Genomic DNA, 21,389 nt, shown 5'->3' on the forward strand with positions numbered 1-21,389 from the left:
AAAATTGCATTTAAGCGGGCTAGGTTGATGGATATGTATATGAATTCGATTCGATTGGGCTAACACTTACACGAATCCGAGAATAAATTTATTCGCTTACATAAGCAGAACACATGGGGCATCTTTTTATCCTTAAATCGCTAGTTGACAGAGAAATTTAAAAGATGAAATGAATTTCAATTGTTGAAAAAATTTACGGCTATACCGATTCACCTTTAAATGCGTAAGATCAAATTCAATTTTTTGACGTGGGACTTCGTCTTTGTTTTCTATATGGAGATACGAAAATGGTCAGGTTTGAACATCTACATCTTTGCTTCGACTCTAAGAAGCAATGCCGCGGAAAAAATAAAAAAAATGTTCAATACTGCTGTAATAGCGACACGAACACTCGAAGCGAATGCACCCTATTTCATCTTACCATTAAGATCATTCTATCGTACAGAGACAGCAGATCTTACTCTAAGTAATGGTTTGCGTATATAAAATGACTATTGGAGCTGAGATGAATGGGATACCGGTACTCCAATAAAATATTTCGTATATATTTAAAAAAAGTTTATATGGAACACATCAAAGACACCATATTAACAAGATAGCCAGCTCTCACATTTCCCGAACAAATCTTTGGCAACATCCTTTGTTGCGAGTATGGCGCCCTCAGACGAGATCGCATCGAATCTAGTACATAGAAGAAGGGGAGAGAAATGTCAAATTCGTCCGCGCCAAAATAGCAGCACTGCGCACCCATACAATTGACATGATATATTGAATGTGATGCCGTGCGATGGCGTTGGTGAACTGAAGATTGGTTTCGCTCCAAGCTGACAGGGTCTGAACACAGGAAATGTACTACCTAAATTTTAGCAATGCTTTTGGCAATATTTTTGATAGAACTTTACTGAAAACGCCAAAAATCGAAGTTTTAAATATGTCGTCCGGAAAAACATTGCGCATTTCAGGCTGTAGATAGTATGGGACTACGGTAATATTAAAAAAAGGTAGGTGCTTTCTCAAATTTGTGATTTATTTCAAAGTATGAGTATACCTGTTTCAAATTGCTTATACACAGTTGTATTGCATTTGTTACAATGCCGACAACGTCTGCATTGCTTCTTTAACCTTCTCGAGATGGTATCATTTTTACTATACATATACATTCATTAGCACTATCTGACCAATTTCTCCAAATCGAAGCACATACGTTACTATGTAAAAGGATCGATCTATTTGCGCAATTCGGATTTTTTTTTCGAGAGGCACAAAAATGTCTCTACCGATCAGACTATTAATTTTATCATCCCATCCATAGAAGGCATCGGTTATTTTGCTAATTTGGATAACAAATTTTCGACTGGCAAGTAACCTGTTCCGAATGGTTGTGCTAAATTGTGCTGCGAACTGGGACTGTGCAATTTTTACCTCTTTACAATTATGGCTTTGCACTCCAAGACGCACTATTTTGGTTTTGATTTGATTTTCTCTGTGCACCGTGTACGCTCCAGAAAAGAGAACAGTTCTTTAAATTGTCTATGTTTTTTTTTAGAACGAGAAAATAGTAGTGGAACACGCATCAATAGTGGAGCATTCAGTTTTATATCTTTCAGATTTTGCACATCTTTTTTGATTCATATTATGTTTAAATTTCTCGTTGAGTAACATAATCATATTCTCAGAATTTATGATGAATTGCTTGAAACACGTTACGTCTGTATGTTACTGTTGATGTAGCATAAAATATTATCTAAATGAATAAAGTATTCTTTCATTATTGTTTTAAAAGTATCGCATTCAAACACAACATCAATGATTTGGCTAATGATTAAAGACCATTTGTACAACAATCTCTGTTACTTTGATTATATTTCACTTGGAATGAGTTATTAATAAAAGTTTTTAGACACAAAATACAAGATGTTCTCACGATTGCAGTTAGTCAATAAAAATGCACAATAATATGATAGCAGATATCTGAAACTATTCGGAATGAGAGCGATTGTTTGTAATCTGATGAGTATTTATGACGGTTTCCTGTTTTGTTGGTTGAATTCAGGATTGATTTTCGTTACAAGTGGATTATTTCTTCGAGAAGATAACGATTTAAACATACGTTCTAATTTCTCATTATCGTTCAGACTTATTTTTGAGACCTAATAAAGAACGGTTAGGTACAGATTTGCACTTTTGTTGGTCTAATTTAAGGTGTAATTTTACTTGCTTTTCCTAATCCAGATACTATTTACTAATCAATTGAATTGCTAAACACTAAACTTTACTTCTAGTTTCACTTGCATTCTAACAACAAAACACACGCTGATGACGTCGCTATACTGTTACATCATTTGATAATACCTGCGATTTCATTAAAAACAAAGATTCGTCTCGTTTTTGTGTTTGTTTTTTATTTTCGGTGTCACATATCTGGCTCGACGAAAGACGCTGGAAACAGACCGGTCTTACCTGACCTTTGATGAGTGCCTTTGTACCAGCCGTTGTCTCGCTTTTTGTGCACCAATACAACGTCTCCGACTCGCAGTTCTAGTTCGTACTCACTATTCGGCGGGTACGGAACGATGCATTTGAACCTAAAATTGATAAACATATCAATTAGAAGCATTTTAGAACAGTGTTGCAATACATTCGAGTATTTGGAATCACTTTTTCAATCTCTTCAAGGAGAGGGCGACGATATGGTTACGAACTATCTTGACTACTGATTAGAAGGTGTAATTAGAAGAAAAACTGTTTTAACTAGTGAAGCTAATTGCCGAAATTCTGTTTTGAGATGACGATAGAAACATACCTTAGACTGGATGTCGAAGCTAGGCAAATTAGGCGGTTTTAAATGTGGTGAATACAAAAGAAAAAAGAAACACTACAAATATCCTCAAATGACGAATATATTAAGTTAGTTCACGAATTTGCATGTTTCAATTTCATTTGACATTTGGGTACTAATCTAGTGGTTCATAAATCTGATGGAAGAATAGAAACACAACCAGCAAGGTGGATCGATCTAGTGGAGGATGATTTAAGAGATATTACTACCAAATTCAAATTATTTGTATTTGTTGCTACTTTCCGATACTAATGGCAAACGGTTACGGACTAATGAGAGAACAAATTCAGAATCATAGTAGACTTAGATCAGACCCTGTCAGCTTGGAGCGAAATTAATCTTCAGTTCAGCAGCGCCATCGCACGGCATCACATTCAACATATTATGTCAATTGTATGGGTGCGCAGTGCTGCTATTTTGGCGCGCACGAATTTGATATTCATTTGAGTTAAATGTATATTTTCATGCTTTGCACATGATGCTAGCGTGCAATATATTTCCAGTGTAAAAAACTTCCATTCCAAAACTACTCGAAGGCCATAAAATGTGTTTTTGAATTCACGTTTTTTTGTGATTGAACCAAAGAAAATGGATTCTTCTTATTCCGGCAGATGAGTCCCGGTTTATGCGAAGATATCGAAAACTGAACGGGATAAACAGGCAAGTTAATTTGAAGACGTACCTTATGATAGAAAAACCGGAATTTTCATTTTGAAATTCCAGCGCTTGTCCAATCGGTCAAATTTTGACGCATATTGTACGATTAGTTTTTGTTTGGCGTCTATACAAAGTTGAAAAATTTTCGTGTGGCGATTTTTATAATGAATGAAAATTTAGAACAACGGCTCGCCTTCGAAGCGCCATTCGGTCGATTGTTGTGCGGTTTCGACGTCATATTCATAGATCCACACCTTATCACCAGTTATGATGCATTCGATGAATGTGGGGTCACTATCTGCGTTGGAAATCATCTCTTTGGCCACATTAACACGACGCTGTTTTTGAATGAAATTCAGCTTTTTTGGCACCAGCCGAGAAGCAACGCGTCTCAAACCCAAAACATCAGTTAAAATGTGTTCGGCTGATCCATAAGAGATGCCCAACAACACAGCAATCTCTCTAATCGGTACAGAACGATTTTGCAACACGATTTGCTTCGCCGATTCAATGTTTTCTTCAGTAACAGATGTTGTTAGGCGGCCACCTTTGAAGCGTTTATACCACTCGTATGCCTGTGTTTTTCCTAGACACGATTCGCCAAAGGCCTTTTCTAACATTTTCAACATTTAGGAACACTTAAATCCATTTGCAACACAAAATTTGATGCACGCACGTTGTTCTACATTTTCATCCATTATAAAAATCGCCACACGAATTTTTTTCAACTTCTTTGTATAGACGCCAAACAAAAACTAATCGTACGATATGCGTCAAAATTTGACAGAATGTGTATAAAAGTGTTGCCAACGTTGAGAGAATAAAAGTTTAACGATTGGACAAGCGCGGGAATTTTAAAATGAAAATTCCGGTTCTTTTTTGATCATAAGGTATATAAAACTACTAGGATCACCACCATGGGGTTGTTCGAGCCATTGATGTGGAACAAGACAACCAAAATTTCTAATGATCTACAATCAAACAGTTCAATCAATCGTCACACTTTTGAATCCGCAATTGCACGAGAGTCTGCTTAGATTGATCTTTATTAGGAACCTACACCGAACATTGTTTGTCTCGATTTGTATTTGTTTTATAGCCGACGAAATTACACCAACATCCCAAATGCATGCCATTATATCTTTGTACATGCTTGCGATAAGGATTTGGATATTTAAGCTTCTCTTCGCCAAGCTTGTGTTCAAGCTTTGTATGCAAGCCGTCATTTTTATAGCGTTAAGTTTCTCTACCATTCTGCGATTTCGGTTGAAGCAATTAACTTTTTTTCATTAATCGAGTTCATCTTATAGTAATTAGAAATTAATCTTAAGCACACAAAATTTACCCTGGGATAGTTGCAAAATTCTCAAGCGAAAACGACATAATATAGAATTTCATCCGAACTCACATGACGCAAGATCAGAGCATACCAATTAAAGCTTCAAATCGTTTTATGGCACTTTTTGTCTTGCTGTCTAGCAACAACCTACCTCTAGCATGCTACGCGTAGGACTGAAACGTTAACTATAATTTCGCTTCTATTTATAGATTCGCGTGCTTCCAACAGCTTCGCTTTTGCATCGATTGACCAATCAGAGCGATGCTTTCCCTTTGATATATCGCTTATTCCTTCAAAACCGTCGTCTATGGCAGGGAAATCCGGTATGCCGAAGATTTTAAGCAGACAAAATAGGACACTACTAGCTACTAATCAAAATTTCGAAACTTAGAAAAATTTCCAATCAAATGATGAAATAATATTAATTATTGATACAAAATAGACTGATCTGTAAGTATTTAAAACCTGACCACATTTCAACGTGTATTTTTCCTTGAGTTTCTGATTTGCACCCCTGTATATAGAAAATAAAGGTGTGTTCCACATCATTTTTTGCTGATTTGGGAAACCATAAAAGTTATTCTGGAAAGGAATTTTCTAACTAACGTAGACGTCTGCAATAGAACCCATCCTTGCGAACACAATAGACTACAGTCATTATGCGAACCTAACTCGAAAAGCCCAAACATACCTCTCCCGCACCGTTTGCGAGTGCGATTTCGACTTGGATGGCGTCCCATTCATCTGGGATATAATGGCGGCAGCGTCTAGACTTTGAGATTTTCGATGATATGGTACAGATTGTTTCGGTCCTTGGGTAGCAGTCGACGTGGAGGCGGGTGCTTCGTGTGACTGATGTTGGCTAGAAGCGGCAGTAACTGTACTGTGCTTACTGAAGTTTTTTCCCGATCCTTCGGTTTTGAGTCTACGAATAAACAGCTGATAATATCGTGATTTGGAAGTTATTAAAACAAAACTAAATACCCGTGCATCGATGGTCGTTCTTTGTGGGGTTTAACCCGCTGTGATCCGTACATATAAGGAACATTTTCGCGGCCTTGGGCCATCACGACATCCATCGGGAGACTTTGCAAAAGTTGACTGGGGCATGATCCGGATCTAAAAATGTGGAAAATATTGAAATACATCCATCAATAATGGGTTCAATGGAAGGAACTAACCTGACATGCACTGGATTAATCATCTGATGTAGATTTGGTTTAGCGGCTGGAGAAACCGCAGCAATCGCACTATCTTCAAACACTGGGTTGTCCATCGAATAGGCAGGATTGGTGTTTCCTCCGCTATTCGCACTCGATGTTGGAGATTTAGATCGTTTGATGTTGGTCAATCGTTTCATCAAACTCACAGCTGAGGAATCTTTCTTTTCCTTAGCTTCCTTAGGTTGGTTGGTCGGATGAGAGGTTTCTCCTGCGGTAACTGTCGAGTTAACTACAGCAGATGTATTTTTATCTGAAGACACTACTCCGGATTTTCGTCCAAACAACGAATCGATATAGTTGCCGCTTTGATTTGATTGCTTCGTCCAGACAAGACCGGTAGCATTTGTCGTGTTGTCTCTGGGTGGTAAGGCAGGCAGTGTGATTTGGACTAGGTTATTGGACGGATTCTGGGCACTGGTGGATGGTCCCTGTATATTAGGGCTACGATTGGAATGGCTGCTTTCGCGGCCTTTGAACACAGCTACGTAGTTACCAGGGAAAACTCCAGACTTTTGCTGGCGATTGGCACCTTTGAACCAACCGTCTTTACATCGTTCTATGACGTAATAGATTGCTAAAAATAAAACATGGTGGATCAAGTTATATAAGCGCTAATGTGAACATGGTATTACTTACATCCTTTCTTGAGTTCCAGTTCATCTGGTTTCTGGGGTTTGTAGGGATAGAGAGCGACGTAGGTAGCTGGTAGTTGTGGATGCGGATTATATATCTGACTAGCCTTGGCAGTGCTATTCTTCTGATAGTTGAGCATATCGGGTCTGCTACTTTGTGGATGATCTGTCGAAACAGATACAGAAATTCCTCCTGTGACAGTGGCATCGTTTACTGATACTTGGGATGCTGGCTGTTGCTGTGATCCCTCCACTTCCGGCCCATTGAGAATTTCAACAGAATGGCTATGAATGGATTAAATGGAATGTAATCAGATTAAGAAGTAATTTAAGCTCATTCGTTTCTTACCGATTAGGTTGATTTAGAGGTCCTCCAACAGAACATCCGTTCGATCCGTTCGAATTGGTCATAAAAGTTGTCAGTGAATGGCGCTTTTCTTTGTGATCTCGTTTGGAATGACCACTACCAGCGCCGACTGCCGAAGTCGCTAGGAATAGCGAGGTGGGACTACTGGGGGCAGTACTCGAGTTTGAGCTTGTTGTACTTGCGGAAGAATTCGGACTAGTTGTTACACTAGAACTTGTCGTATCGCTTGCATTCAGATCAAACGGCGTTGGGGGAACGGTTCGATTGTTTGAAGCATTTGCCAGCAAACTGGAAAAAAAGTTGGCATTATACCTTACAGAGATAACTTTGTATTCCAAGACTTACTGTTTCAGAGCAGAATCCATCAGCTGTTTTCCAAGTATGTTCATTTCTACGAATGAAATAGGAAAAATCCCTATCTTGTCAGCAATGCGACCCTCTGCCCAATTTTGGTCCACTCGTCGGAGCACGTGAATTAAGGCGCCTTTTTTGAACGTAAGACAACCTTCCTCTTCGTTAGGTCCCATGCTGAAGTCGTACAGTGCCTTGCATTGCGGGTAGGGCAACGGCACGATCACCTGCAAGTGGTTCAATGGAACGGCACCCTCTTTTCCGTTGATTTCACCCACGCACCAGTTGTGATCGATTTTCTTTTTCAGAATGATTATGTCACCTTTTTTGAAGTTTATGTCACTGCGTGTGAAAAAATGAATACATTCGATTAAGATGGCGTTAGAATCAGTGTGAGGGTTCAAAACATGTTTACTATTTTCAAAGACATCATATTAACAAGATATCCAGCTCTCACATTTCCCGAACAAATAATTGGCAACATCCTTTTTTGCGAGCATGTCGCCCTCAGGTGAGTGCGCATCGAATCTCATACATAGAAGTAGGGGAGATAAATGTCAAATTCGTACGCGCCAAAATAGCAGGGCTGCGCACCCATACAATTGACATGACATGTTGAATGAGACGCCGTGCGATGGCGTTGCTGAACTGAAGATTGAGATCGCTCCAAGCTGACAGGGTCTGCTATTTTTTAATATGTATGGAAATATGTATATAATTTCATGAAATTGTTTTAGTTATAATTTGGTTTGAACGCCGAAGGAAAAGAGTTTTCATAATATAGGGGAGACAGGGGCTAAATTTTTAGGAAAATTGAAATAAAACCTTCATTTCAACAAGGTTTCTCTATCGTTGTGTTCATTTAGCAACAATTCCTAATTTGTTATTTGGAAAAATATGCATTAGTTTTCGTACCAAGTCGCGCAAGTGATTAACCCAAAATCCAATATTCCTGGAACTGCGGAGCTACACCGGACTCGTTATGACGTTATGACGTTAGACTATAAAGCTTCACACAAAAATCAAGAACGATTACACATAAGTAAACAAGTATAATGTGCATACTACCGGCCCTTATAACCAGTATCAAGTGGAAATCAAGTGAACGTATCCCAATTAGGTTTCGTGTACCATGGATTATTCATGGATTGGAATAAGATGAAATATTGTGGGACAGAGTAAAATAATATAGACTGAACATTTGAGCAAACCACTGATAGCTGCCAAACGATGTTCATCCAGTTTATTTGGTGATGTTGTGTCGTTTTCGTGTGGGACCTGATGGAAGAGTTGATATATGAGTGAAGTGTAAGTGTAAGAGAATGCAAAAACGGCAATAAAGGGGCCACCGAATCATCTCAGAAGTAACGATCGACGATAGTAGAGATAGAACTTGTTAGGATATATTAGAATCGAAATAGTAACTCAATGTCACGATTTACAGTATACATAATGTTAAAAAATCCATGACACAAACTTTGAGCACACATTATAGCAACCATTTTGTAAAATCTTTTTGAATCAGTACAAAAAAACAGTTATTAAGGCCATCGTCCAAGTACCATGCGCGCGGGTGGTTTTAGGAAATTTTCGATGGAAATTTTGAAAAATTTGACAAAACCAAAAACATACAGACCTTTGAAATACTTTTATCTATCTACAGGGTGAAAATGGTTGGAAAATTCGGAGGATTTTCCGAGTCTGATCAAAAATAGCACTGAAAAAATGAGCTTTTTTTGTAATCTTTCACAATTATTTGAAAAAATAATTCCATGGAATGAAATTTTTTTTTTTCAAAAAAATCTTATGCTGGCAACTACATTCGGAAACATTTTTGGAAAACCTTTTCACGCTTTTCATGGAAAATCAACGAATTTCATATAACCGATTTCGTGGAAATTTTTGAAATTCGTGGATTTTCTATGAAAAGCGTGAAAAGGTTTCCCAAAAATGTGTCCGAATGTAATCTTTGTATCCATCATAGGGTTTATTTGAAAAAAATATTTATGTCATCGCATTATTTTTCCAGATAATTGTGAAAGATCACAAAAACACTCATTTTTCAGAGCTATTTTTGATAAGACTCGGGAAATCCCCCGAATTTTCTATCCATTTTCACCCTGTAGATAGATAAAAGTATTTCAAAGATCTGTATGTTTTTGGTTTTGGCAATTTTTTCAAAATTTCCATCGAAAATTTCCTAAAACCACCCGCGCACATGGTACTTGGACCATAGCCATGGAACGTCTGTGTGTTGATTTAAATAGAAGTTCATAGAAACCAATCTTATCCAGGGTCCAGGGTAGAACTGAAGCAAGGGACTGCTACCACTGCGACTACTTAAAAAAACAGTTTTAATTTTAAGGTTATGTTAGTTTGAGTTTGTTATGATTCTTATTACCCGGTTCTGGAAGTACCGGAATAGTGATTAAAAACTCGAAAACTGAACTTACTTCTTTACCTCATAGACGGCTGAACCGATTTTCACATACTTAGACTCAAATGAAAGGTCTTGTAGTCCTATAGGCTACAATTGAATTTTTTCCATATGTAACTTCCGGTTCCGGAACAACACGGTGAAGTGCGTCAAAAAATGGAAAAATGGCACAAATTAAAAAGTTTATACTAGTTTATATTCTTATTCAAGATTCAAAGAAAAATGTTTTGAAGAATCCCTTAGTAATAGTTATGAGTAATATGAGAAAGGTACCGTCACACTACTATTGCGTATATATCATCCATTAATTTCGTAACCCGAAGGGTCGTATGGAAACGCCATATGTTGTGAAAATCGGCTCAACCGTCTCCGAGAAAATCGAGTGCAAAATGTGTGCAAATTCAAATGGTTCAGTTTAAAAACTGGTTTCCACTGTGATGACAATACCTCTTTTGCAATATTATAATGCATCAACCTTATGAATATTATAAATATGAATAATAAAAATAGCCGTATGGTTGATGTTGATAACCAAGTACGTTGATTAACGGCAAGGATGGCTTTTATCGTATCGAAGAACGCTCACTGGCAACTCTTCACACGATTGAATCAGTGCCATCAAAGAGAGACGGATACCATCGCAACAACAAAAACCCGGCTAGGCTCATTTAACATCGAATCGACCCCAGTGCGAGAGCGAATTTCTCTCGCTGACATTTCTGAGAATCAAAGGTTAGCACGATTCTGTGGGGATCCTCTCTGGAGCAACAAACAGTCGCTTATTCTCGTTTCGCGATCCGATTCTATACAGGTACTTGATAATTCCGATAGAATCATTTTACCATTGCTGCTTATTCTAACTATGTGCATATAACCTTTGTATAAGTTGTGTCTATGAAAATGTCTGTGAATGTTCCACACAAAGGTTTTGAAATATTGCAACCTAGTATGAGAATCATCAAGTTGAATCATCGATTCGATTTTGTGCGATAATTTGTCAACTTGCGATTCTCTCTTGGGAAATTCCACACAGCAACTATCATTATCAGACTGTAAACTTTTTAAGGGTGTGAAATACTCAGAGTGTGAAGTGGAGCGAAGAAATGTAGCAAAATTCTCTCACGGTTCATGCATTGAGAGACTCGAGTTCTTGTAGCATCTTCTCCCGGATTGAAAATGTTGTATACAATATAGATAGCAATATAGCAGCTTCTGTTAAATTTTCGGCAATCACCAACACTGATTAACGGTACACCGGATCACCGTTCCTGGTTCCGGAAGTACCGGGAAAGTGCTCGTGTGCTCCAAAGCGGTAATCACTCCAATTTCTCAGAAACGGCCAGATCGATCTCCGCAAACTGCACAGAAAGAAAAGATGAAACTTACACGACATGTAAACCGATAGTACTATGAAATAGACATCAGTTGAAACAAAAATTTAATTTAAAACCATAATTGATGTAAAATTACATTGAAATTCATTTAGTTTTTTATTGAGCAAGACTGTATATTCACAAACCGCTTCGTTTTGTAACGTAAATTTCCATTCAATTGCCTGCTCCAAATATGTGCATGAAAATAAATGTAAATTCACAAAATATTTTTATCTGTGTGAGATTTAAGTGAAAAGCATTATGTTTCCATCAGATGATGTAGAATTTTATCCAAATTTGGTTTCCGTTTCCGGAAATATAGGGTAAAGTTTACGAAATTGAAACTTATCATTTAGCGCGATAATGTAAAAACCTAAAAATTATTCTAAATATGGTTCAAAACTGTTTCAATTTATAGGTTTTACTACTACCGGGTCCCATCTCCCGGTTCAGGAAGTACCAGAAATAGTGTTCAAAAACTTTCTCATTTTCTTAAACACAGAGTCGATTTTTACAAACACTTTGTTCGGATTTCACTTCTGGTTCAGGAACAGCAGGGTGAGATGTTTTCAAAATTTTTAACCTGAATTTAAATTTAAACGAAGAATTCCTATTAACTTGGGTCAAAACTACTAAAAATTAAATAAGATATGCTAATGTACGCAAAAAAACCATTTTTATTCTTATTCAAGATTCAAATAAAATTTTCTCTTAGTCATATTAAGGGGCAATTTACAATCTTAGAAAAATAGTCATTGTTGCAAAAGCAGTTTTCTTCGCAGTCGTTGAGCGGAAATTCAAAAGAAAAATATCAGTTTGCTTGGAAAATTTTTCCGAACAAACTTATGTTTTTCTCTTGAAGATTCATCAAGCAGTAGCGGAGGAAACTGCTTTAGCGTTTTTCAATAATGGTTGTTTTACTGAGGTTATAAGTAGAACCTTAAGGATTTCCATTAGACATATTAAGGGGGAGGTAGGGTCTTAATGATGAAGTTTTCGTTTAACAAAATAAATTCCAATGTTTTGCATGATAAAAAGCATCATTCGAACAACTCGACGAGCTGAGCAAAAATCGGTGTGTGTGTGTGTGTGTGTGTGTGTGTGTGTGTGTGTGTGTGTGCGATTGTGTGTGAGATTGTGTGTGATTGTGTGTGTGTGTGTGTGTGTGTGTGTGTGTGTGTGTGTGTGTGTGTGTGTGTGTGTGCGTGTGTGTGTGTGTGTGTGTGTGTGTGTGTGTGTGTGTGTGTGTGTGTGACAAATATTGTCACTCACTGTTCTCGGAGAACTTTGATTCAAATAGAGGCCTTATGGGCTCATACAAAGTTCCGGAATTTCGTTTGGATCCAACTTCCGGTTCCGGAATTGCAGGATATGAAACAAAATTGTGGAAATATATACCGAAACTGTGAAAATAATGACACTCACTTTCTCAGGAGATGACTGAATCGATGTTTACAACCTCAAATTCAAATGAAAGGTTTTACGGTCCCATACAAAGTTCCTGAATTTCAATTGAATCCGACTTCCGGTTCCGGAATTACAGGGTGATTTGCACCAAAAATGTGAAACAATGTCACTCACTTTTCTCGAAGATGGCTGAACCGATTTTCACAAACTTCGATTTAAATGAAAGGTCCCAAGATACCATAAGAATATTTTAATTTTCATTCGACTTAAACCCCTACTTTTGAAGGTGCCAAGTTGTAAAAGTTTCAAGAATTTTTTTTTCATAAGCTCCCTTTTTATATTTGCTAGTTAATTTCTCTAACTTGCAGACCATGGGAGTCTGTAACCAAATAAATCAACCATTGATAATCCCATAAAAGATCTGCTGAATTTTATTCAAGTTCAACTACCGGTACATTCTTTTTCCTAAATTCAAAATTTCATAGAGAATCGATCATAAATTTGTAGGTCATATTAGTGTATGGTTGAATGAATCGAATGTCACTATGCCAATATCCAGCTTTTGGTTGCGGAAATACCAACAATAGTAATCAAATATAACAGGTAACAAGTATTTTGGCCCATCTAACAAACTTTATGGATTTAATCGATGCTAAGTAACCCATGTTGCATCAATTTGAAGCTAATCACATTGAATTACCTATTGCGGAAGGGTTTTTCAAAGATATTACAACATTTGATGGATAATTTTACGAAGTGGGCCAAAATAAAATCAACCTTAAGTGGGCCAAAATACCTATGTTACCCTAAAATGTACCTCACTTCACTTTCTCACAATTGATTGAATGAATTTTCACTAACTTAAATTCAAAAGTAGTATATCATCGTAGCAGAATTATGTAACAGAAATTTACAAAACTATTTTCTGAACTTTTTTAAATTGTAGTATTTTGGGGAATTTCTGCTGTAATATACAGGAAAAAATGAAAATGAGAAAGGTATCATTACACCACTAGGTGGATTGAAACAGGTTTTTATATGTAGAAAATGTGTGCAATATTTGAAAAAAAAATTGGTCTAGTAGTTTTTAAATGGCGATGGACACGGTCTTTCAAAACCTGCTTTCGAGAAAAACGCGTTTAAAGTTTTGCGTTTCTCATATAGAAAGGTTATGCAATCACCGTGAGAACCGACTTTTGAAACGAGGCCCGGAGGGCCGAGTGTCAAATACCATTCGACTCAGTTCCTCGAGTACGCAAAATGTCTGTATGTGTGTATTTAATTTTGAACCTAAAAATGGTAAACTTCTTCAGAGGGTCGGAATTCATTATATTTGAAGGAAACACTTAATGCTTTCTATTTTTACTTACACACTCGCTTTTCGCGCTGAAACTTCGCGTCTTTACCTTCCCGCTTCGCTTACACTCTTCTACCTAACATCAAAATTTTCGATCGCAGCAAGCCAGGGGTGTACCGTCGATCATTACAAAAAATTCTTCGTGCTGTCAAGATTGTGCACGAACAGTGTGTGTATGTATGCATGTAACAATATTTTGCACTCACTTTTCTGATAGATGGCTCAACCGATTTTCACAAACTTAGATTCAAATGAAAGGTCATGTAACCCCATACAAAGTTTCGGAATTTTATTCGAATTAGACTTCCGCTTCTGGAATTACAAGATGATATGAGCAAAAAAATGAAAAGATGCACTAAGTTTTCCCAAATATGGCTGAACCGATTCGCACAAACTGAGATTCAAATGAAAGGTATAAATGTCTTATACAAAGTTCCTGAATTTAATTTTGATCCGACTTTCGGTTCCGGAATTACAGGGTGATCAGTGTAAAAATTACAATTTCAGATTATTTCATCACTTTGCTCAGAGATGGCGTAATCGATTTTACCAAAATTAAGTTCAAATGAAAGGTCTCATAATCCTTTACAAAACTCCAAAGTTTCATCCAGATGCGATTTCAGGTTCCGGAATAATAGGGGAAAGTGTGTTGAAAATTTGATACCCTCAATTAAAGTGGCGAAATGAATATAGGTTCAAATGAAAGGTCTCGTGGTCCCATATTGAATTCCTGAATTTCATCCGGATCCGACATCCGGTTGCGGAACTACAGGGTGAAGATTATTAAAATAGTTATACCGTTTCTAGAAGCGGTAAGTAAAACACGCAAACTAATTTCTAAATTTTCCTCAAAACTATTCCAATCGATAGTCATTGTCAGTAGACGGCCAAACAAATTGATGTCGGCTTTTTTGATTTTCACTTTTCTCGAATCGACTTCGATTGTACCGGTTCCCGGATTCCGATTTCGGAAGTAACTGCAAGTCTGTAGGTTTTTTACTAGTTGATGGATAATATTGTTTGTTTTTCAAGAATCAAGCAAAAATATTTTGCGAAAATCCACACATTTATGTATGAGAATATAAGAGATATGAGAAAGGCATCATTACACCACTAGGTGGATTAAAACAGTTTTTTTGTCTATAAATTCAATGGAAAAAACTTAATAATCAAGGGAGCCTACTGTTTGCAAAAAATGATATTTTTTCTTTTAGAATTTGTTATAATAAAACATTTCAAGATTTTTTTGTCAAGTTTTTAAATCAATCGAAGCAGAAGTCTTGGGCCTGTGCACCAACCCGAGTAGAGTGTGAGATCAAAAAGAAAACTCAATTTGATGTGGTGCTGTTCGTATATATCGATTACTTAATTTTTCTATCGTTTTAGTCGTTTTAACGGTTAAAAGATCAAAATCGAAAGCAAAAAAAAATGCTGTGTGGCATCAAACTGAAAACTAGTTTTGCTCTCAGTGAAAGCACATTGAAAACTTAATATGATGTAGATTTTCTCGAAATGAAACGTCACAAGCACAAGCTAAAAATAGAACAGCCAAAAAAGGTCCGGGATAGTATACATTTAGGCGATATTACTCGCAAGCAAGAAAAAAGATTTTATGCAATCTCCTTTACACTACCGCGGAGTGAATTCGGTTTCGAACTTAGGTGATTTGGAATGCGAACTTTTTGCGATTGCTATGGACTGTAAGTGCTAGTTGTAAGGAGACGGAAAATGTTCAGTTATATGACAAGCAGTTGTATGTTATGCAGGTAGTTTCTGTCAATGCACACTCGTTGCGTCGCTTTCATCCCGCATCCATCGTGAATAGCAGTGTGACTCTTTGAGCAAAGTTTAAATATGTTCTCCTTGTCCTTCTCATATCCAAAGCTATAGCATTCAAACATTATAACATTAAATTGAGTTATCTACTTGATCTCACACAACTCGCACATGTAATCACTTTGAAATACGAATTTAGAGGCTCTGAAGACCGAACGTTTTACAGTTAAGTCTTCTACAACACAGGGAACGTGAATTAGGAATCAGTCAATTAGGTATCCGAGATCATTTGTTTTTTCGACTAATTGGGACAATGAACGATTATCTCGCTTCTGACCACAGATAGAACCAGAATCTCTTCAGTAAATTTTTAGTTCTTGTGTAGACTTATAATTTACAATCATTTGATGCAAAATTATGAAGATTTAGTTAGACGGTTTCTTTAGAAAAGTGTATTAAAGTTCCAAGATCTATGAGCTGATTGATAAAATACTTCTCATAGTATCTAGCGTTAGTGAGTGTATGAAGTTCTAAGCATTTATACCTAGGAATGAGAATTGTTTTGAAGAGTGTCTTCGACACAGTGTGTTAACTACTTAGGAATATACAAATTAAACATATATTTTCTTGGTGGCTCATATAAGCCACTAAAGTATTATTAACAATTAGTTCTAGGTTCTGAAATCTGAGACATTCAATGTTCGATTTTCGAACTTTGTAAACAATGAATTTTTCCATACTGTTGGATATAAAGTTATGGGTATTTTCAGAACGGGTTTGGCGAGTAGATTGTTTTCGCCATCCAGCTCCCCGATTATTTCTGGATGCACTGAAAATAATGGTCTAAAGAGTTTGGAATGAACTTCGCGACGTCGTATGACTACAAATAAGGAAACATATTTTTTAAACTGAACGGAAAAATTGTTACAGGATCGGATATTTAACGTATCTAGAAGAAAATCGATGACGTCAAATATATTTCTCATATCAAATTCTGAAATAAGCTCCTTCTACGGCAGGCGATCAGCGAGATGGGAATGCCAAAGCCACTATTCAGATTGGCCTGCTTCAGACAAACGTGGTACTGATGATCGCCAATTTATCTAATGCCTCACAGACGTGTGGTTTGACACAAATATTTTCGTGGTTAAAAAGAAGGAATATTATTTGCGTAAAAGTTGAGAAAATGATGAAAATAAAAATAGTTCCTTCGCGGTTATGGCTGCGGTCAACTGCAGGATCTCGGCAGGATGTCAAAGCATTTTTGTAAAAGGCAACAAAGGATTGAAGGAATAATTCTTCCTTTGAAACTAAACTTTGTTTTTTTGTGTTGCCACTTGAAATTTGCTCAATTTCAATGGATTGACTAAGTTGTTGATTTTAATATTTTCATTTTTTGAGTTTCACAAACCTTTTGCCTTCGAACAGCAAAATGATAACATAATGTGATATTATTTGAAAAGTTGATAAGTCGATATCATATAAGAAGTTCAATCTGATGTTGCTATCATAATCAGATTTCAATTTGTTCTCATTTTGATGTTAGCCTTTACTCGGGAAGCTCTTACTTCTTCGCAGTATGAGAGAAGCAAATATAAATGCCCATAACTTGCTGAGTTTTGTTCCGATAGGCTTGAAAATTTCACAGAATACTATTCTTGAAATGTTTTACTATAATAAAATACAAAGAAAAAAATGACCGAATTTTTCAAAAGTGTTAGACTCTACCAGCCCCTTAATGTAAACATAAGTTATATGAGAAAAGCATCATAACATTGAATTAAAACACTTTTTTCATTTCACTACTTTGCTGATTAGAATTAACTCTCTCATACCTGGTCTCACTAGAAGCAAAATCGTAGAATGCCTTGGCGTGTGGGATTTTCGACAGATCCAGTGCATTGTTGCCGGACGGCGCGATGATGCGGTTGGCTGTGTGCTGTCCTTGCTGGGCCTGATTCTGGTTCTGGCTTTGTGGTGGAGAATTAGGATGATGAGGTTGCTGGTACTGTTGGTCATTTTTATTGTTCTTTGCAAGCTGCTGCAGCAGCTGCTGTTGCTGCTGAGATGAGCCTTGATGCTGATACGGTATGCTTGGATGGTTGTTCTGCTGCTGTTGAATTTGCAAGTTGAAGATGTTCCCACCTCCGACGCCGGTACGAACCGCTTTGTTTATGTTTATATTTTGACTGTTCAGCTCAGCTGTTTTCATGCCTGTTTAGAGAGATTACAACAAACAATGATGAGTACCTCGATATCAGAAATTATAAGCTCGATAGGTTAGTATTATATATTCTTAAAGTGCTATCTACCTTCCAAAATACGCATTAATAAAACATTCGGCGGAAGCTCGTCGATTTTGATATCCACAAGAACTCGACATTCCGGGCATCGAAGCTCCTGATGGCTAGACACGATTTCCTGAAAATTAGAGAAAATATATCATTATTTTCTGCATGTATGCGTCGCTTATCAAATAGGTCATACATATACGCGAAGAGGACGCGCGTGTCATGCAGATAACGGTGCAGTTTATGATATTATGACGCATAAAGCTGATTTCATACCATTGAATCAGCAGAGCAATCAAACGTGCTTCTTGTCTGATGATGGATATTACCTAGTTAAAAAGCGATATGATATACCAAGTAACAGTATTTACATTGCAAATGCTAATTACTTTGCAATTTGATGAACTGGAATCGAACGCAAATAATCAACAGGAAGGACTGCATTTTGCTTTACTTTGATGATTATTAATTGTAGTTTAATGAGCCTGAAGGGTTCGAAAGTGTCGACTACTATAACAGTTCGGCTGAAAAGTTCGTATCGTTTCATAGAAACACACATTTTTTTGCCAAAATTCGTTTTTTATTATTCAACATAATTGCCATCAGAGGCGATACAGCGATTATAGCGATCTTCCAACTTTTCGATACCATTTTTGTAGTACGATTTGTCCTTTGCCTCAAAATAGGCCTCAGTTTCAGCGATTACCTCTTCATTGCTTCTAAATTTTTTACTAGCGAGCATTCTCTTGAGGTCTGAGAACAGAAAAAAGTCACTGGGGGCCAAATCTGGAGAATACGGTGGATGAGGGAGCAATTCGAAGCCCAATTCGTTCAATTTCAGCATGGTTTTTCGTTGTTGTTTTTGATCGATTGTGAGCTCACGCGGCACCCATTTTGGACATAGCTTTCTCATTTCCAAATATTCGTGAATAATATGTCCAACACGTTCCTTTGATATCTTTAGGGTGTCAGCTATCTCGATCAACTTCACTTTACGGTCATTGAAAATCATTTTGTGGATTTATTTCACGTTTTCATCGGTAACAGCCTCTTTTGGACGTCCACTGCGTTCATCGTCTTCGGTGCTCATATGACCAGTACGAAATTTTGCAAACCACTTACGAATTGTTTCTTCGCCCGGTGCAGAGTCTGGATAACACTCATCAAGCCATTTTTTGGTATCGGCGGCACTTTTTTTCATCAAAAAGTAGTGTTTCATCAACACACGAAATTCCTTTTTTTCCATTTTTTTTCACAATAACAAAAGTAGCTTCACTTAAAATGCAATATCTCACAAACTAATAATCAGACAGTTGTCAAATTTATACACGTATCTTTTGAAGGTTGGTACTAACTGAAAATGGTATGGATTTAATTCTAGTGGCGCCCTCTCATAGAAACGATACGAACTTTTCAGCCGATCTGTTAGATGCACAAGATCCAGAAAACGTATTCGATTCAATTATGACGCCAATTTCATAATCAGGCCAATATTGTAATTATTCTATACATAGTTACGGCACGTCCTACATAGCAAACATAATAATGTACTGTTGGTTAAAATTAACTCTAAACTTTAACATCAATACATTTATGCATATGAACTGAACATTGCAGTGTTTTATAAACATTTTTTGATCTGATCCGGTAGGTAGGCTGGCGACCAAATAGTTCCCGGAATTTATTCAGAAAATTTAAAATACAAGATTATTCATCAAAATCGATATTGTCCTCTTCAAAGTACTCCCCAAGGACTACAACACACTTATGCCAGCGCTTTACCCAATCCTCGAAACATTTTTTATATACAGTTTTCCGTTTTCGTAGCCATCTGTGATTTTTCCATAATCTCATCTCGGGTGCTGAAACGCATTCCACGGAGCGGTTTCTTGAATCGGCCGAATAGGAAAAAGTCGCAGGGAGGGGTTGGTGAGGTGAGGTATTCGTTTCGTTTTTAGACAAATGTTCACGGATAACGATGGCATTGTGTGACGGTGTGTTATCGTTATGCAAGATCCACGAGTTGGTTGCCCACAAATCTGATCTTTTTCGGCGAATTGCTTCACGCAAACGTCTCTCAACGCCTAAATGGTGAACATGTCATGCCCCAGAACTACATATTTATAAATATCAGATAAACATCTAATCAGTCAAGTTTTGAGTTTATTCTATTTGGTGTTAATAAATGAAGAGTGAGTACGAAATTAATTCATCTATTGCAACTGGCTGTGACTACTTTCCCACTGGACAGAAATTAACAAAATTTGGCAAAGCTTCTTTTTTCAAATCTTCATTCTGCGAATTGTTTAGTTATGTCAATTGTTGCGGCTAGGATGGAAACGAATAAAATGGAGATAAGTGAAACAAAATCTGTACTCGTGCTTTGGAAAAAATATTACAAACTTTACTTCAATCAAGAGTACTTTGAAGGTTCAAAATCCAATTTATATTACTTTGCATCTCAATTAGCTGGATTACATGTTTTCTAGTTTTAAAACTTATCAAGTTCTACACGGAGAAAATAGAGTTACTGCGTGATGGATTCCAAAAACCCCTTTTGCTCATTTGCTGTCTGTGATGCAGCACAATGGAAACCATTACTTTGGTGAATTTAGCATTATGCCACTATTCCAAGAGCAAGCTAGAATGGTATAAGATTAAATCGAAAAAAAAATCTGCTCTGAACGACGTCCAGACCGTTATCTATTAGGTCATGGTAGAGTGGAAAAGTTAAGGTTATAATTAGAAGCCTTGAAAAAAGGCGGGTGGGTAATGTCAGAGACATAACTGGATGTCGTGAATACGAAAAAAAAGGCCGTGCTTCCTTCACACTTCCGAATGCCAGTTATTTGATCGATTATGTGAATTGTGCAAGCATTCCCTTTTTTTAATTATAATAATGATAATAATAATAATAATAATAATAATAATAATAATAATAATAATAATAATAATAATAATAATAATAATAATAATAATAATAATAATAATAATAATATTAATAATAATAATAATAATAATAATAATAATAATTTATAGCAGGGAAATAAAATACGGGCACGTGGTTTTCGCACGGACTTTATTTCTTTCCGTGTGTACGCGATAGAGGTTAACTGTATAATGAATCCCTCTGACTCAGAGCTGCCAGATAAAAATTTCAAATATCTGCAGACAGGGTTTCAAAAGTCTGTAAATGTGAAAAAAAAAATCTGCGGTTAGCAATTTCTTTATTAAGTATGACACACAAAACTTACTTAGCGAGCAAAAAAAAGGTCGCGGCAATTTCAAAAGCCTGTAAATTTGAACGAAAGTCTGCGTAAAACTCGATTTTCAAAAGTCT

At 36.7% G+C, this 21,389-nt stretch overlaps 1 protein-coding gene across 1 annotated transcript in view; it reads right to left on the reverse strand.

Moving 5' to 3' along the window:
• Positions 1–1,006: 1,006 nt before the first annotated feature.
• The window catches only part of LOC131434794 (E3 ubiquitin-protein ligase SH3RF1), a 56,830-nt gene continuing 36,447 nt past the window's right edge, over positions 1,007–21,389 (reverse strand). The window contains exons 2-10 of the mRNA XM_058601943.1: positions 18,071–18,179; positions 17,594–17,972; positions 7,403–7,750; positions 7,040–7,345; positions 6,695–6,975; positions 6,017–6,632; positions 5,820–5,954; positions 5,527–5,760; positions 1,007–2,585 (exon numbers count right to left, since the gene is read on the reverse strand). Coding sequence (XP_058457926.1) covers positions 2,414–2,585; positions 5,527–5,760; positions 5,820–5,954; positions 6,017–6,632; positions 6,695–6,975; positions 7,040–7,345; positions 7,403–7,750; positions 17,594–17,972; positions 18,071–18,179 — 2,580 coding nt within the window. The 3' untranslated portion in view covers positions 1,007–2,413. The remainder of the gene's footprint in view (positions 2,586–5,526; positions 5,761–5,819; positions 5,955–6,016; positions 6,633–6,694; positions 6,976–7,039; positions 7,346–7,402; positions 7,751–17,593; positions 17,973–18,070; positions 18,180–21,389) is intronic.

This window comes from Malaya genurostris, chromosome 3, assembly GCF_030247185.1.
Source record: "Malaya genurostris strain Urasoe2022 chromosome 3, Malgen_1.1, whole genome shotgun sequence".
NCBI classification, from domain to species: domain Eukaryota; kingdom Metazoa; phylum Arthropoda; class Insecta; order Diptera; family Culicidae; genus Malaya; species Malaya genurostris.